Below are 18130 nucleotides of genomic sequence, written 5' to 3'. Positions count from 1 at the left end.
CTGCCTTCATCCTCATGCTTCAAGTGTATTACATACATCAATCTCTTTCTTTTCTTTTTATTTGGTAAAGCAAACATGTATTGTATTTTCTGCAGTGTTGGAAATGTCCTCGTAGTGCTGCTGTTGTTTTCTGTCTCCAGGTCTGACAAGTCTGGCTCCTGGCAGTTGAGCAGTCCTCTTGGAAATGTTCTGGAAAGATCTCTGCCCATCTAGACAACATGGCATAGAGAACAATCCTGACAGGGAAAGCAAATTATAGTTAGGGCCGTAAATCCTTGAACTGTGACTATAAATGTCAGGATGCATAAAATGTATGTAGAGATTAATGATACTTAACCATGTGTGATACGTAGGTTTGGTTCAGTCTTTCATCTTGGTTATCTTTTCCTCCCATTCCAAAATTTCTTCAGGTGGGCACAGGATCTCTGAAGCTGAGCAGCCACTCAAATCCTTCAAACTAAAGGATTGAGGGATTTTCATAGAATCCTACAATAGTTTAGGTTGAAAGGAAGTTTAAAGCTCATTGCATCCCACCCCCTGCCATGGGCAGGGACAGCTCCCACTGTCCCAGGCTGCTCCCAGCCCCATCCAGCCTGGCCTGGGGCACTGCCAGGGATCCAGGGGCAGCCACAGCTGCTCTGGGCACCCTGGGCCAGGGCCTGCCCACCCTCCCAGCCAGCAATTCCTAATTCCCAATGTGCCAAAATCTGTGCCTGCCCTCTGGCAGTGGGAGCCATTGCCTGGCTGCTGTCCCTGCCTGCCTTGTCCCCAGGGGCTGTGCAGCTCTCCTGGAGCCCCTGCAGGCCCTGGCAGGGGCTCTGAGGTGTCCCTGGAGCTTCTCTGGTGCAGCTGAGCAGCCCCAGCTCCCCTAGCCTGTCTTTATAGCTGCTGACCAATGGTCCTGTTTGTTTTTGGTGCTGTCTGGAAGTAGCCCAGAGTCCAAGTGTTTCTGATGTGGAACCCAACAGATCCTGAAATATCAGATACCTGACCTTGTCCTAAGCTCAGATACATCCATTTATACAGAGCTTTTCGAATCTGTGCAGCTAACAGCCTGGTATGAGGACAAAAATGGCACAGTTTGGGACTATTGACATTTATCAGCAAGTTTCCTTTCCTGGAAGGCAAAGACACATGTGTATATGTGTTTGTGTCCCTGAATTTCTAGGACTTTAAAGTTCTCATTATTTGCCATTCTATTCCAGACAGAAAAGCAGTCTTCTTATGATACCCTGCAAAGCTTTGTGCCCTGGCAGGTTTGCCACAAATATTTAACTAATTTAACTAATTGTGTTTTTACCAATAATTATCTAGGCAGAACTGTTTGATTGATTTTTCCCAAAATGACCTGACTTCTCAGTACTCAATAAAAAAATTGGTAATTGCTGAACTCTGACCAGAGGCACATCTGCTTCTCTGGCAGTAGTTCACATCCGATACTGAAAATTCACTGCTGAGCATTTGTTTTCCTGGAGCTATGGTTGTACAAACCTTTACTCAAAGTGATCTGAAAACAGAAATCACATATCAATGAAACTTGCTCAAACAGTTCTCTCTCTGTAGATTAACTCCCCTACCCTCCTGGACCTGCAAGATGGTGACCCATTAGAATGTGGGTTACCTGTCTTACTGAATTTTGCTCCCTGGGAACAATGTTGTTGTCTGCTACAGCTTGTGTAGTGGCTTAAACTTTAATTCTATTATGATAAATAATACTGTATTTAATATATATTTATTAAATAATATGTAATATACTTATTATATTTAGCTTGTGCAGAACCTCTTATTATATGCAGCTTGTGCTTGAACCTCTTATTACCATAAGTTTTATATTTTTTTCCACCTCCCTGCTATGCTCTGAGCCCCCATTTTCTTCACTGTCTTTCCGTTTGCACCTATTCCTTAGGCAGATCTCTGAACAAGATGTGTGGCTCACACTTAGTCTAGCACATTTCCTGTTTGCTTCCTTCATCTCCCCACCATCATCCTCTGTGCTGTGAGCCCGAGGAGGAGAAAAAGATGGTATCAGGCAGGTGTGGTGTAGCCCATACAGATACTTCACCAGAGCCACACACTTTCTGTCTGCAGTCAAAGAGAAGCACTACAGACACGAACAGAACCTGAGAAAGATGAAACAGCCTTAACACCCCATGAGAACTAAGTCATTGCAAAAATTCAATCTGTCAGTATTTTGGAGCAAGCACTGAGACATTTTCTTCCACGAATTGTGGTCTGTTAAAGAGCTCAAGTCCTTGTATTTATATAAAACCCAAATATATCAATGTTTTCATATGAACCTGTGTATCCATACCATGAACAGTGTGCCAGGCATGATTGTTGTTGAGCTGTTGTCAAGATCCTTGGCCATTAAGTTGACTTAGATTGGTATTTTGGGGACCAGATTTCCAAGTGGCATTGAGGACTTGGCAGTCAAATACAGGTGTCATTCCTCTGCCCAAAATCCTCACAGATTGGTATGTTTGGTGCAAGGCAGGTTTTAGGGGCGATTCTTGCTGGGGTAAATATTCATTATAGACCCTATAACAGAGGCTTGGTACAGTGCTGAACCTGAGCTCTCTTTTTTTCCTCTGCCATTTGATGTATTTTGCTAATGAGGTCCAATCCTACAGATGCTCTGCAGGCAATACTGCTATATTTAGCAGAAACAATATGAAACACATAATTTGCCATCAAGTCATTAAGTTACCAAACAGGATTCATGGTAAGCTTTTCAAACACAGAGAAATCCCATTTTCAGAAAGACTTTGAAGCTTTGGATTGATGTAAAGTTCACATGAATTTGACTCTCAAATGTGTTCAGACTCCTTTGAAAACAGCACTTCTCTGCTCAGAGAGTCACCTGCTTTTGAAAATACTGACTTGTGCTTGATTGCTGTTTCAGAAACCAGAGTTTCCAACCAGAACTTGAGGAAAAGAGGGTTCTCCAGGTTTTTATTAATCCAGCTCTTTAATTTCCACGGCGACTGCCCTATATCTTTGATGAATGCTGCTTTTCATCCAGCAGAACATCTAGATCAGGGAAGAAGCAAAGACATTGCTCTTAAAGCAGCTCCATCTGCCCCTGCCTGTGTTATCTGAGTGGAGATCATCCACTGACATAACACTGTATCCTTAGAGCAGCTCTGAGGGTTCATTTGGAGGGAAGGGGATGTTTTATTTAATGTATGGCTCAAGCCTTATAGCTCAGATGCCGCTGAGCTGCCTGGAGCAGAGCCAGGTGCACTGGCCGTGATGTTCCCTTCCTCAACGTTAACTGAAAAAAAACCAAACCAAACCAGAAAAAAAAAAAAACCAACAAAACAAAAACCCAACAAAACTCCCCAATGTTGTTGAACTTCTTTGGTGGGGGAGTTACTGCAGTGCAGTTCTGTGTCTCTTCATAGGACTTCCCGTGGTTTTTCATCAAATCATGTGATTGACAATGCAGACAGTCTGCAAAGTTCTCGGTCTGTCTCATTTGTACCCTCATCCCAACCACGAAATCTGACTTCTGCTTTGTCTGGCAGAAGAAAACAAGATAGGGTGATGTGGGGTGATTCACTGGAGCTGATAAGTGGTGTCTGTATTTAAACTGTGCCGTTCAAACCGTAATGTTACCTCTGTCTCTCGTGTTTTCAAGGACTTTCTCAGGCTGATTTATTTTAAACTATCTGGGGTTGTCTGTCCCTCTATGGGATGGCAAGAAATGCAAATAATGGCTGCAATGGACCTGTTTATGTCAAGGCAAGGAGTTCAGTAATTTAGATAGTGAACAGTGTTGTATATCGGATCAAAACAGGGTTTGGGTTGGGAGAGACTTTAAAGCTCATCTCATTCCACCCCCTGCCATGAGCATGGACACCTTCTGTCATCCCAGGCTGCTCCCAGCCCCATCCAGCCTGGCCTGGGGCACTGCCAGGGATCCAGGGGCAGCCACAGCTGCTCTGGGCACCCTGGGCCAGGGCCTGCCCACCCTCCCAGCCAGCAATTCCTAATTCCCAATGTGCCAAAATCTGTGCCTGCCCTGTGGCAGTGGGAGCCATTGCCTGGCTGCTGTCCCTGCCTGCCTTGTCCCCAGGGGCTGTGCAGCTCTCCTGGAGCCCCTGCAGGCCCTGGCAGGGGCTCTGAGGTGTCCCTGGAGCTTCTCTGGTGCAGCTGAGCAGCCCCAGCTGTGCCAGGCTGGCTCCAGAGCAGAGGGGCTCCATCTTTCCACACCATCTATCCAAACAAACAGGGCAGTGAAGAAAAAAAAGGGATGATTCACCCCATGCCAAGGCTTTTCCTCTGTCATTAAGATTGCCATTTAAGATGTCTTAGCGTGGTCTCTCTTTGTAAGTGGTGCTGAAAATCTGGTTCATTGGAGTGTCACCAGCTAGGGTGCCAGTGTCTTTCCAGAAGTAAGTTGAATACAACAGCAGCAAGGCAGAAGAAAATAGATTTGTGCACTGCAGGTTTGATGTGCCACTTTGGCAATTTTGTTAACTGTGATAAAATGCTCACCACTGCTGGCTGGGTTATTTCTGGGCATGCCCTGAGACCCGTGTGCCCTGGTTGCTTTACAGTGTCACCTGCTATGTGTCTGCAGCACACAGCCAGGGCCCAAGGCTCCTGATCACTCCTTTGAAGCAGGACAAACAGGAGACAAATGGCACAAATCGGAGTTTAAACATTCCTTGGACTGTCACCTGAAAATCTTGAAAAGTTTTTTTGAAAATCTTAAAGCTTTTTGGCATCAATCAGGCTTTCTACATTGTCTTTGAATCCTGCTGTTACAAATTGTTATAAAGTCATTCTCTTAAAGAAGGAACTTTTGATGATTTTGTTTGTTAACAAATTCTGTTTTCAGTGAACACTCTGTTAGTGAAACAGTGTGGGTAGTTTTTAATCTCAGCAGTGGATGGCTGCCATGGTTAATCTTGCAAGTTACGTCATAGAATCATTGAGGTTGGAAAAGCCCTCTAAGATCATTGAGTTCAAACATTAACTCAGCAGGACTGTGCTCACTACTAAACCATATTCCCAAGTGCTGCATCCACACCCCAGAGATGCTGGTGCAGTTCTCTCTGTGCTGGACCTCTAGGGTTTCTCATTTTAAATGAATTAGAAAACATGGCCAGCACACAGCTGTGGGTCATTGCAGTCATCTAAAGAATGTGAGTTTGAATTGCTGGCCTGGAATTCTAATTTTTCATGTCTCATCAGCAATGTATTGAGCTGTCCTGAGCCTGCTGTTCAGGTGAACCCTCAAAAATCCATCACTCCTAATGTTATCTACATTCTTTTTATATAGCCTCAATCAAAACTGTGTATAAGTAGTGGCAGTGTGTATTACTGCTCTCCTTAAAAATCTCATTCTCCTTGTCTGCATTTCCAAGACACCCCCGCAGGCAGTTCAAAGCACATGTTGAGTGTCAGAGAGTCCAGGCTGACTGCACTGAGTTACACTCAGCCTTCAATCTGAAATTGATTATTAAATTGCTGTGGTGCGATTGCAATAAATGGCAACATCGATCAGCCTGAAGAGAGGCTGAATAATAAAATCAATGCATGGCTTATTGCCTGAAAATATGAATGCACCTGAGCCATTTTATGCTGCCCTTGCAGCTGAGAGATAATGGAATAGTAAGACCTGAGCATCTCAGATGCAGTTGTTGGAATTTCTGATGTAATTTTGCCTAGTGTTTTGAGGCTGAACATGTTTTTTAAGCTGCACAAGAGCCCAAGAATGGTCCCAGGCTACTGCCATGAATGTTTGCAGAGCCAGTAGCTACATCTGTGACCTGAAGGTGAAAAAGAAGGTTGTGTTTAATTCAATTCAAATTAGAATCTGGAATGACTTTCCCCTCCTTCCCTCCCAGAAGGGCTACCATGGGCTGCATCCCTGGTGAGAAGCGTGCCACCCCTGGGGTGAAGAGTGGCAGCTGTGTGAGACTTTTCCTCTGGCTGGAAGTGTTGCCATGGTGTGATGGTGAGGTTGAGCCATTCATTCTGCTGATGCAGAGCTGAACAGAATGTGCTCCTGTCTGCCCTGACCACAAGCCAGGAAGTTTTGGAAGGAAGTGGGGAAGATTACACTGAGGATAAGCAGAGTAGAATGTCAGGGCTTTTTTAAACAAAATAAATACTAATGAAAATATACATGAGGGCTTGTTTGGGGGGGTGATAGAGGGGGAAGACAGGGACAACTTCAGAACTGGGAGCTGAGTTGGGAAGGGATAGGAATGTGAATGAAAAGGAGGATCTCACAAGGCTGGTGAGAAAAGAAAGGTTAGGTGAGTACAAAAGAGAAAAGTATGCTAAAGAGAGAGGATAAGGATGCAGTGGAAAGGAGTTGGCATGGCAGTAGGCTGGGAGATTGGAAGTGAGAGGTGGGGGATGAGTATGGGTCTAAGGTACCTAAGAGTGAAAAAACCAAAGTGATGCAGAAGATTGAACAGGCTGGTCAAAACAGACTTGGAGAAGAGAGGTTGTAGAGAGGTGGTGGTTTAGACGCACAGAACGGCTGTGGGAGAGTTCTCTACCACAAACTGCATGTCTGGCACAGGAAATTAAACTTGCTGATGTACCTTTGAGATTCTGGGCTTTGAACTCAACAGGGGTTAGATGCAGAGGAGCCTTTAACAGCCCTACCTTTAGCTGCCTCACTTCCTTGAACAGAGATAATGCAGAATCCTTTAGGTTGGAAAAGCCTCCAAGATCTCAGAGTTCAGCTGCTCTCCCAGCAGTGCCAAGGCCACCACCAACCCATGTCCCAGGTGCCACATCCACATGTTTCTACAAGTTGTACATGTTTTCCGAATCCAAGTGTACAAATAACATGGGAGCATTGAAGTTAAATACCTAACCTTGAAAACCAAGTGTCCAAGAAATGCCCCCTCAAAGGAGACTGATCCAGCCAGAATTCTTGTACCCTTAAGGCAAGGAAACAGGACACTGAGCTCAAGAAATAGGGTAGGGAATCCCTTCATTATTAATGGGCAAAGAGGCTCCTTAGCCATTGCTGTGCTTGTTCTGATCATGTCACACGGAGGAGTTTATTCTTAGTCTTAGCCACAGCCTTATAAATAATAAAATGGGTCATGTTTTATCTTACCCCAGTGATCATTGCAATGCGGCTTTTGCCTGAGACTCTGCCAAACTCAGACACAGGCAACATTTAGAAGTGGATAAAGTGAAGATCACAATGCAAAAGTGGACTCAGCTCTTTCCAAAATACGCACTTACCAAGAGTGAACCTGGTGGGTTTGCAGTGTGCACTGCTTTGGGAGGGAAAAAAATGAGAAAAATGGGAACTTGAGGTTGCAGTGTCTGGCTTTTCTCTCCAGTGACAGGGACAGGACCCAGGGCACGGCTGGAGCTGTGCCAGGGGGGTTTGGGTGGGATCTCAGGGAAAGGCTCTCCCCCAGAGGGTGCTGGCACTGCCCAGGCTCCCCAGGGATGGGCACAGCCCCGAGGCTGCCAGAGCTCCAGGAGCCTTTGGACAGCGCTGCCAGGGATGCCCAGGGTGGGGCTGCTGGGGGTCTGTGCAGGGCAGGGGCTGGAATGGGTGATCCTTGCGGGTCCCTTCCAACTTGGGATATTCTGTGATCCTGTGATACCATAAGCTGCATTTATGCTTTCAGCCTTTTCAGAGGATTTTCCTGCTAAGGAGCCAAGTACAATTAATGGCAAATTTTTTTTTAAGGGAAAATGCAATAAATATGTTTGTACATGCACAAGCAAGAAGGCTTTTGAGGGGCTGCTAAAAATGAGTTTTCCTTGAGACCTTTGTGTTTTGTAGAGGATTCACGTGTTTAGTCTGTTAACAGGCAAATAGATTGTGACCAATGGTAAAAGGCTTGAATACAATATGCTAATGTAGCATTTAATTCAAAGAAGAAATTATAAATGTTCTCTTTAGCCTATAAATATTTTCCTTGGGTTCTAATGGTTTAGTTCCTTCCACTATTTTTTTTCACCAAACCTCTTTCTTCAGTGTTTATGTGGGCTGTGTGTTTGTAAGCAGACATGCAAACCTTCCCTCACTGGACTCTGGCTTCTTGTTGCAGAAGTTCCCCGAGCTGAAGTTTAAGTACGTGGAGGAGGAGCAGCCTGAGGAGTTCTTCATCCCCTACGTGTGGTCCCTGGTGTACAACTCTGCCGTGGCCCTGTACTGGAACCCCCGTGACATCCAGCTCTTCACCATGGACTCGGGCTGAGGGACACCCGGCCAGGCCGGCCCCGCTCCATCCTACGGGAATTGAACCTCTGCACCCCTTCCAGCCTGACCCCTCCAGCCGCCCCCTGACCCCAGAGCCAGTGTCCAGCCCTGCTGTGGGGCACTGATGGCTTGTAGGCAACCTTGTGTTTATAGTCCGTAACCTAGAGCTTGTTTGATGAAAATGAGGCCTTACACATGGGGTGTGATGTTACTACCAACCACAAACCTGATCGTCCTTTTAACTTAACAGGCTAAATGAGATTGCAGGCTTTGATTTGGAAGCAGTGTTTGTATTTTTGGCTCTTTGGAGCGGGCAGCTTCCTTGGGTCAAACTTTTTATGGTCTCTTGGATGCTGCCGTGGGGTGCTCGTTACCTAATCCTTGTTTCCACTCACAGCCCTTCGTTTCTGTGGCACTGTCAAGGCTGCAGCCATTAAATTGCTGTCTACGCTGTCATCCGAGGGAACTAAGCAAGCAGCATCTTAATCAGGTTAGCTCCCAGGCAGATTCAAAACACTTGATTTAGATGTTTGTGGGAGGATTTTCAATAGCAAGTCTTCTGTTGTTGTTGTTGTTTGACTGACAAATACTCTCCAGAGGGCAAGAAACACCTGCTTTTGGAGTCAAGTCCCTTACAGACTTGTTTTTCTGTGCTCCTGTGCAAAATTGTTCCTGGAAATTGAGCGTGTAAGGGAAGAGGGGAAAAAAAGTCCAAAGAAAATAATTACAAGATTGTAAAATAGACCAGTGTCCTGTAAATCTGTGCTTAATGGTGACAGTGTGTTTTGGGGATCCTTGACGAAGCTCTGTGTTGAAAACCTCCTCTTGGCTTTTAAAGTTTTATGGCAGAAGTATAAATTTATCTGAATGTAGAATAATACTCTCTTTTTTGGTTGTTTTCAAGTGCCCTTTCCTGATATACCTGTTCCAGCAGTGGGAAAAGCAAAAGAAGTGGTGTGATTTTGAAAGAAATCTCATTTTTCAAAGTGGGGATCGTATTTTGGGGATGCCTGTTGCACACACGTGCACCCACTCTCCTCGTCCCACGTGCTGCTGTGTGGGGGACTGTCAGCAGTGCATTGCATGCCAAAACTTCAATTTCAAGGAATTAGTTCTTGAAGATGCGTGGCAACCCTCTGTATTCACTGCCTGCTCCAGCATGTTCTGTTTGTTGACCTGAGGAATCGGGTGTGTTTGCTTTCAGAAAGTCCTTTGAATGGCTTTAAATAGAATTTCTTGCACCGTTTCATCCCTCTGAAGGATGTGCTAAGATTGTACTTTCCTTTTATCTGCTTATTTAGAGACAGAAGTCCATTTGAGTCTTACACAAATGGAAATGCTGGCTTATAAAAAAAAAAAAAAAAAAAGAAGAAAAAAAAGCTTTCCAAATTTATTTAAATATAGCTGCAAAGGGATATATAGAGCCCATGAGGATTTAGGGCTTTGAAATGGCCGAAGCTTTTGAGAAAAGACGATGGTAAGACTGGAGATGCAGTGTTTTCTTAGGCAAATAGGAGAAATTAATGAACCATGACTGAGCTGCACATAAGTTGATCTGTATTTTGGATTTATTCTGTTTTGTTTTGGTCTTTGAGCAAACGTCAAAAGGGGATAACTATTCTTGGTTACTGTAGGGATTTGTAATTTTGTCTTTATTAAAAGACTAAGAGTGTTTGTGAGTCAACAGGGCTGCCCCGATTTGGAAAGGTCAGTCTGAAGATGCACTTTTAAACCGTGGCTTCTAAAGCTGCTGGGCTGGCTCGATGTTCATCTGTATTAAACACTCCGGGCTGAGCAGCACCAGAGAGGCCCTGCCAGGGCAGACGCTGCTCAGCCAGATGTCAGACTGCAGAAAACCTGATTTCTCTGTGAAAGGGCTTTTTGCAAGAGAGGAGCAGATGAAGCAGCAGTCTGATAGAAAAGGTCCAGCAGCTGCTGAGCCATCATCGGCGTCGCACAGAAAATTCTCTCTCGCTGTCCTCCCGTTGTGGTGACACTGAGGTGCAGAGGGTTTGTTCTGGTGGCGTCATTTCCTTGTGTGTTTCATGAAATACCCTGCTCCTGGGTCCCAGCTCGTTTGGAACAGCTGGAGTTACCACCTAAAGCCAAAACAGCAGAGCCAGACCAAGATTTGGGCAGAAAATCATGTTGGTCCCATTGGCTCTCCCAAGAGCTGGAGTGTGACGTGGGCCTGGCAGTGTCCTGACATCTGCAGTCTGGTATGGTCACAAATACTCTGTTTTTCCTTCACCTTAGGGATCCTTTTCATTACTTTGTGTGGAAGATTTATTATGCGTAATTACAAAAATAAAAAAAAGATGAAACAGTAAATACAGGGTGGTGTGTTTTATGTCACGGGTCTTGACGTGATCATCAGGCCCAACCTGATCAAGGTTTTATAATGTCCTCCATGATGTGCAATTAAGAAGAGTGTAAATTTATTTGTTGTATAAAGTAGAGGAAGGAACATGTCGTGCTGCAGTGTCACATGGAATGTCACCTCTTGCCAGCTCAGCTTTAATGGTCACAGCAGCCATGGCCTGGAGGGGCACTGGGAATGCACAGTCATGGGGGGAAGCAGAGAGGGGACAGGGTTGTCCACACAAGTCCAGACCTGATGTGTTCTGCACCCTCACATTCCCTTTTCTGTCCATTTCAGCTGATGGTATCTCTGGTTTTGGGGTGTAGGGTGGGTGTTGCACCAAGACCTTCTTCTGACCACACTCAAATTTGGGGTGCCCTAACTGTGGCCTTCCAGTACCTGCATGTACCAGGAGACCTGGAGAGGGACTTTGGGAGGAGGCCTGGAAGGACAGAAAAAGAGGGAATGGCTTCTGATGGCCAGAGGGCAGGGATGGATGGGATATTGGGAATTAGGAATTGCTGGCTGGGAGGGTGGGCAGGCCCTGGCCCAGGGTGCCCAGAGCAGCTGTGGCTGCCCCTGGATCCCTGGCAGTGCCCCAGGCCAGGCTGGATGGGGCTTGGAGCAGCCTGGGATAGTGGGAGCTCTCCCTGCCCATGGCAGGCGTGGAGCAAGGTGGGTTTTAAGGTCCCTTCCAACCCAGACTATTCTGAGATTCTATTACAATACACCTGCTCTGAGTGCTGATCACTGCTGTCAGCACCTGCCGTGGCTCCCTGAGCAGCTCTGCAGAAGGAATCCATCACTTCAGGGCTGGGCAGGAGAAGGCAGGTCTGCTCTCAGAGGACCATCCCTTCCAGAAGACCAAACAGGCAGCAAAGTCAGCTGCTGTGTAAATTGTTGGTGAGGAGGAGTTGTGGAGCCTCATGCACGTGTCCCTGGTGACGCAGAAATCCTCCTGCCTCAGGCAATGGAGTGAAACTCTGCTCTTGCTGTGAAAGAAAGATGGGGGTGACAGGAGACGGCTGGAAGAGAGAAATGCACTGGACATCATCCACTTTGACAAAAGCAGCTCAAAAACCTGCCAGATTTCTTGGTGTTTCTTGACCCTGATAGCCTAAAACCAAAGAGTATTGGCAAGTTACAGGGGGGAAAAAAAACCCAAGCTGTTTTGTACGTGCCACTAGATTGTTGATCTACCAGTTAAACAGGAAAGGAAGAAGCAAACAGCTCCCCTCCCTTCTTTGGAAACTCTAAAGATTTTGTACAACCTTTTCTACTGGTTTTATCATTGCATATGTTGTCTAATTCAGCCAAGTAAAGGTCAAATCTCATATTTAGTCAGCCCCTCTTGTAATTGATTGGGCTTGATCTGCAAAAACTCCACCTTCTGTGCTGGAAGAGGAGGAGTTTTCTAATGCATTTCACTTCCTAAAATCACCTGACCACTGCAAATCCTTTCCCTATTTCTACCCATTCCCCCTTTGGCCACCTTACCTAAAAATGTGTACTGTTGGTCCTGGCATTACTGTAAAATTCAGCATCCCAGCTGCTTTGTGCTGGATTCATTGTTAATTTTGGGATTCGAGGGAGTTGTTATTATTCCCATATTTATTGTATTTCATTTCTAACAGCTAGCAGTGTTGAAGGTGACAGCTGCACGCCTGGGTGCAGACACAACAGCCTCGTCCTGAGCCCCTGGGTTCTGAAGGCTCAGCTCTGGGCAGGTCCTGGCAGCAGCCGTGGTGGCTGTGAGCTCTGGCTGTGCTGTGGGTGTCCCTGGAGACTGAGCCTGGATGCCACAAGGTTGGTGGTGGAGATTAGGCTGGACGGGGCTGGGAATTGCTCTGGGCTTGGCCAGAAGGCTGAGTTTTTAACTCTTAGGAGTTACTCATTGATGGTGCCTTTGCACAGGCCAGTCATGACACCCAGATGTGTGTGACAGGTTCAGGGAAAGGATCACAAGGCTGGGAGGTTCCCTGTTTTTTTCACTTTCAGGGAAGGATCCTGTTGGCAGGACATCACCAGGGGAGTGCTCCAGGCCATCCTCCTGCATGAGACATCAGCACACGTCACCAACACTGCCTGATAACAGCTCTGCCAGCTGCAGATAATGGTGTTTCACAGACAAAAGGGCAGCTTTGCAACCTCCACTGACCCCAGCAGCAGAGCTGTACTTCCTGCTGTGACTTTGGGAGCAGCCACTCATAAGGAGCAGGGCAGGGAGGTGCCTGGGCATGGAGATGGTAGTTTAAAGTAATTACAGAGTGTTTGGGTTAGAAAGGAATTTAAAGATCCCAGGGCTGGAGCCCCTCTGCTCTGGAGCCAGCCTGGCACAGCTGGGGCTGCTCAGCTGCACCAGAGAAGCTCCAGGGACACCTCAGAGCCCCTGCCAGGGCCTGCAGGGGCTCCAGGAGAGCTGCACAGCCCCTGGGGACAAGGCAGGCAGGGACAGCACCCAGGCAATGGCTCCCACTGCCAGAGGGCAGGCACAGATTTTGGCACATTGGGAATTAGGAATTGCTGGCTGGCAGGGTGAGCAGGCCCTGGCCCAGGGTGCCCAGAGAAATTGATGGGGCCATGGAAATGGCTGCAGAGTTGCATGGGCCTGCTCAAAAGCAGCAACCCATGAGCCACATCCCTCCTTTGCAAGCCCCTGGCATTGATTTTGGCATCCCTTCACTGGGAATACCAGGGATGTCCCTGGAGTAACAGCTCTGTGGAAATGCTTTGCATTTTGAGTGCAGTTAACCCCGAACTGCGAGGTTCCAGCTGAGATTGCAGCTCGGATTCATTCAGTCATCAGTGCTGGGTTATTGCTGGTGGATGCATTTCGGATGCTGGGGCTGTGCTGCCTGCCTGCAAGGGAATTATCTCCATGGAGTGTTTGGTGTTGGAGGCTCTGCTACCACCCATGGACTGTGACAGGCCTGACATGCACTCAGATGAATGAAAATATCACTATTGGTGAATCCCTCCAGATCATGACTCCAATACACTGTGGAGTTGCCAAACTGTGACAATTTGAATGAGAGATTTAAAGTGGAGGGATGATTTTTATTTTTTTTTAAATTCCGCTGAAGCGCACGGCATAATCCTTCATCATCACTTTAAAAACTGTCTTAAAATTAATCCAAAATGAATATGTCTTGGCAGACGTGATGAAATGTTCAGCTGTACATAATGTTTTTGCCAGATGTCTTGGCAAACTAAATGGCAGACTTCAGTCTTCCTTGCAGTCACTTTGTGCTGCTGAAAGCCCTGAATGTGATGGCACCCGGGGAAAATTGAGGATCCGGAGAGGAGCAGTGACAAAGTAGGTGACGTCCTGATGATGCTACCCTGGCCCCTCCTCCTATTTATGAAATGACAAAAAAAATGCTTTTCAAAGAGCAAAACAGCTTATTAAAAACTGGCAATTTAAACGAGGAACAGCTGTCCTCGGCCTGCTGTTTCTATTTTTGTACCTGGAGCTGTTGTCAGGGTCCATCCCCTCTCCCCATGCAGCTCCTGCATCCAGGCTGCAGTGCCCCCCATGAATCCTGCAGCGTGGGGGGCTCGAGGTGCAGGGGACCAGGGGTGCTCAGCCCCACCACAGCTGTCTGTCTCTGTTTAAGGACTGAATCAGCTTGAGAATAATGGGAATAAACCACTCAGGCAAAACCATGTCTGCACATTCAAAATCTCTCACAGAACAGGTTCTCGAAGGCCTAAAAGTGTGGGGGTTTTCCCTAAAACAGCCTTGTGTGTTTTTTCGTTGGTCAGCTGTTCCTAGAGGGGGGAAAGCCATCATTCCTTCATGTGGGATATTCAGTATCCCTTACATTTACTGTGATGAGTTTCAGAATAAATGTTCTGCTCAGTGCCTTGTGTCCTGTCCATGCCTCTGCATGGTCAGCAGTGGAGCAGGGACAACCAACAGAACTGTTCTCGCCCTGAAATGAAGCTCTTTTTGATGGCTCCAGGAAAAAACCCTCACCTTGCCCCCCCAAAAAAGCAGCCTTGCGAATTTCTCCCAACTGAAACACAAAGTGAAAATTAAATTTAAATTATTGTCTTTCTCCTAAATCAAATCTTACAGGCGCCAATTGCCCTTTAAAAGGTCAAGCTTTTAGCCTACAAAATTGTAATCAATGTTTTATTGACCTAAGCAACAGCCATAAACTACAGGGCACCTTTGTCTCCCTGCTTGGATTCTCCTCCTTCCTGGTAGAGCCCACTTGGGCCAGGAAAGTGGCCCTGGTGAAGGTGGGATGGAGAGGGCTCAAAAAACCACACAGAGCAGTCTTTCTCTCTTTCTCTCTTTCTCTCTTTCTCTCTTTCTCTCTTTCTCTCTTTCTCTCTTTCTCTCTTTCTCTCTTTCCTTCTTTCCTTCTTTCTTTCTCTCTCTTTCTTTCTCTCTTTCTCCCTTTCTTCCTTCCTTCCTTCCTTCCTTCCTTCCTTCCTTCCTTCCTTCCTTCCTTCCTTCCTTCCTTCCTTCCTTCCTTCCTTCCTTCCTTCCTTCCTTCCTTCCTTCCTTCCTTCCTTCCTTCCCTTCTTTCTTTCCTTTTCCTTCCCTCCCACCCTCCTTCCTTCCCTCCCCATATGTGTGTCTATAGTGTCAACATGTATATATTGCATACAGATACATGCAGACAGGGTATTTACCCATACCCATGTGGAAATGGCACATCACTGTTATTTATGATGGATTTTATGATATATAATCTATAAATGCCCCCTTTCTGATGCACCACCCTATCTCATGAAGGGCCGTGGGTGAGAGCACAGCACTGGCTGGGTTTGGGGGTGTAGAGCACTAACAGAGGAAATGGACAAGGGGTGGCCACAGGTGACGCCTCATCTGCATTTGGGACAGGACTTTGAGGTGACACCAGCTTCTGCAGGCATTGGGGTGTGCAGGGAGGATCAGGACAGCACATCCCAAGTCAGGAGGTGCCAGATTCACCTGCTCTGTTACCTGGTGCTGTGTTTTTGTTGTGGCTACGAGCATTGAGTGGGGGCAGATTAGCTGTGTTTGTGCAGCTACCAGCCTGGCTGTTGTGACTGCCCCACTGTTGTATAACCCTCTGCTCCTGGTGAAATCAAGAGCCAGGGAGACTCCCTTCCTTCCCCAGCCCAAACACCAGAGCAGCTCAGCCCCAGCCTTGGGCATCAAGTTCCCAAACTTTCCCTCCAACACAGGCCTGAAATCACCTGTCTTGTCCTGTGGCCTTGGGCTGCTCTGCAGTCAGCAGACATCAAAAGCCTTGTTTGTACCCGTGTGCTTCAGCATCACATCTGGCTCTGGTAATCTTCAAGGACTCACAGTCCTCTTCAGGTCAAAACAATGTAGGAGCTGGCCCTGGGAACCCCATCTTTCCCCTCTGGTGTGCAGCAGCAGCAGCAGCCATCAGCAAGAGCAGCAGCTGCCCATGCTGTGTCAGAGCCTTACCCTACCTCCTCCCTCAGAAAAGATACAGGAGGATGGACAGCACCCTGAAATGTTCCAAACCACAGCCTGCACAAACCTGGCTGGTGGATCCAGGGCTTTTTCCTTCAGTCTGGAGCCCAGATCTGGGGTTCATGAGGTTGGGAACAGTGGCATGCCGCACCTTCTTCCCTGTCAGTGCCCCCAGCCCCATGATGGACCCTGGACCAGAAGTTGTCCATGGTATCCTCTTGATTTAAGAGGATTTGTCACTTTGCACTCCCAGTTTGAGGCCAGGTGGAGAGGAGTGGGCTTAGGAAGGCTGGAGAGAGGTTGGGGTTTTTACTGATGCCTCTGCAGTTCTGCCCTTCCAAGTTTTAAGGGTGTCTTTGCTTAGCAGCTCTCTCCTACCTCGACAGTAACCCTTGGGATGGCAGCCTGGTGGGGTGCGTGTGGGAGATGATGAAAGACAGGGAGATGAAGAAACTTGTACTGAACACTGCTGGCTCCTGGCCTGGGACACTGCTGGGCCTGCTCGAGGCCTTGCCAAGACCGTTTTCTCTGGGAGGATACGCTGATGTTGACAGCCAGGTATTTCTTTGATGCAATTCTGTGTATTGCTGGGGAAAGTACGTAGAGTCCCGTTTCCCGAGCACGGCGGGGCCACGTCGGCTGCCACAGCCTGGAGCCCAAGCCCCAGCCTGCCTGGAGCCACCCTGCACCCTCACCTTACGCTGCATTTCCCCAGATCCTTCTCTGGAACCTCCCTGGCGCTTTCCTGGCTTGGTCTTTGCTTTCTCATCCCTCTGACATACTTAAAACACGCACACACTCCCTTTTGTGCAAGCAGCTACAACCCAGCCAGGGCCCTGGCAGGATAAACAGTCTCTCCTCCGTCCTTTACTGAAATTCCCAGGAATTTTCTCAATTTTGAGTGATTTTGAGCCATTTCCATGATAGTTCAAGACCTGCATGAGATTTTTTCCTATTTTGGCTTTCACCAAAGCAGGGTGAGAACTCCTTCCTTGCTTGAGTACCAAGGCAATGTAGCAAATTGGCCAGCTTGATGCTCATCTTCAGCAGAACAGGCCCTCAGATAAAACTGAGGGCTGATAGTGCCACAGCTGCAGCCTCTTGGAGGAGAGGAGGTGTCTGCAAGGTGCCTGAGTCCTGCCTGGCAGGAAGGATTGGGGTCCCCTGCTACTGCCTCTGTCCCCAGAGAGTGGCCCCAGAGTGTGTCCCCATGGGGTGTCCAGCCCACACTGACCCTGGGCATGGAGCAGAACTGGTCGGGGTTGCCTCTGGGGTCAGCCAGCACTTGTGACAGAAAAATTTGTTTCCAGGTGCCCCTGGATCCCTGGAAGTGGATCCAGACCAGGTTGGAAGGTACCAGGCCAGGCTGGAAGGAGTTTGGCACAGCCTGGGATAGTGTAAGGTGTCCCTGCCCATGGCAGAGGGTGGGACTGGATGATCTTTAAGGTTTCTTCCAACCCACACCATTCCAGGTTTCTGTGGTTCTATGAAAAAATCTTCCTCAGGGTGGAGAGGAAAATCCAGGGAGAGGTTTGCAAAGACCAGACCACCCAGAGGCTGACCAGAGCTGGGAGGAGCAGGAGTCTGTAAAAGCCATGCTGGATACTGCTCTGGATGGATGCTCAGAGGGAGACAGGGACCAACAACAGCAGCAGTGCAATGGGGGAGAAAAGGGCATCTGTTTTAGGGGGAAAGGTACCAAATCTGGGGGTCTGACCAAGATGAATTTGTGCATGGGCTCACAGGCAGAGAGTGGAGCCCAGGGGTCTCTCAGGACATGGAGCAGCCCAGGTTTCCACCTCGCTTCTCGCGTGACTTGTTTTTCCTGGGAAAACGAATCCCTCTTTTGCAGCATTCATGAGAGTGGCCCACGCAGGGAGCAGCGTAAGCAGGGAATGGCCTTTTTTGGCCGCTGTGCTGGGGACAGAATGTCTCAGAACATAATGAATGAAACACAAATATGTGAGCAGCACTGACATCGCTGCATGCTGCCCTGTCAGCATCCTGGCGTGAGCTGGGGGCCACGGCCAGCACGCTGACATGGGGAGCAGCACAGTGGAGATGGAGAGCTCCTCTTCTGCATGACAGACCCCCGTGGCTCCTCCAGTTGAGATGGAGAGCTCCT

The 18130-nt window shown here is 47.7% G+C and overlaps 1 protein-coding gene across 3 annotated transcripts in view; it reads left to right on the top strand.

Annotated features, from left to right (window-relative positions):
* Positions 1-10510, top strand: part of DYM (dymeclin) — a 209594-nt gene extending 199084 nt beyond the window's left edge. For all 3 annotated transcript variants that reach the window (XM_054283294.1, XM_054283293.1, XM_054283296.1), the window contains one exon: positions 8049-10510. In XM_054283294.1, coding sequence (XP_054139269.1) covers positions 8049-8198 — 150 coding nt within the window. In that variant the 3' untranslated portion in view covers positions 8199-10510. The remainder of the gene's footprint in view (positions 1-8048) is intronic.
* The last annotated feature ends 7620 nt before the right edge of the window (positions 10511-18130 follow it).

Source organism: Melozone crissalis, unplaced genomic scaffold (assembly GCF_028551555.1).
Source record: "Melozone crissalis strain CALT ecotype California unplaced genomic scaffold, PUWL_Pcris_2 ptg000036l_1, whole genome shotgun sequence".
Classification (NCBI taxonomy): Eukaryota; Metazoa; Chordata; class Aves; order Passeriformes; family Passerellidae; genus Melozone; species Melozone crissalis.
Note: the sequence above shows the minus strand (reverse complement) of the source record. Positions and strands in the feature narration are given on the sequence as shown.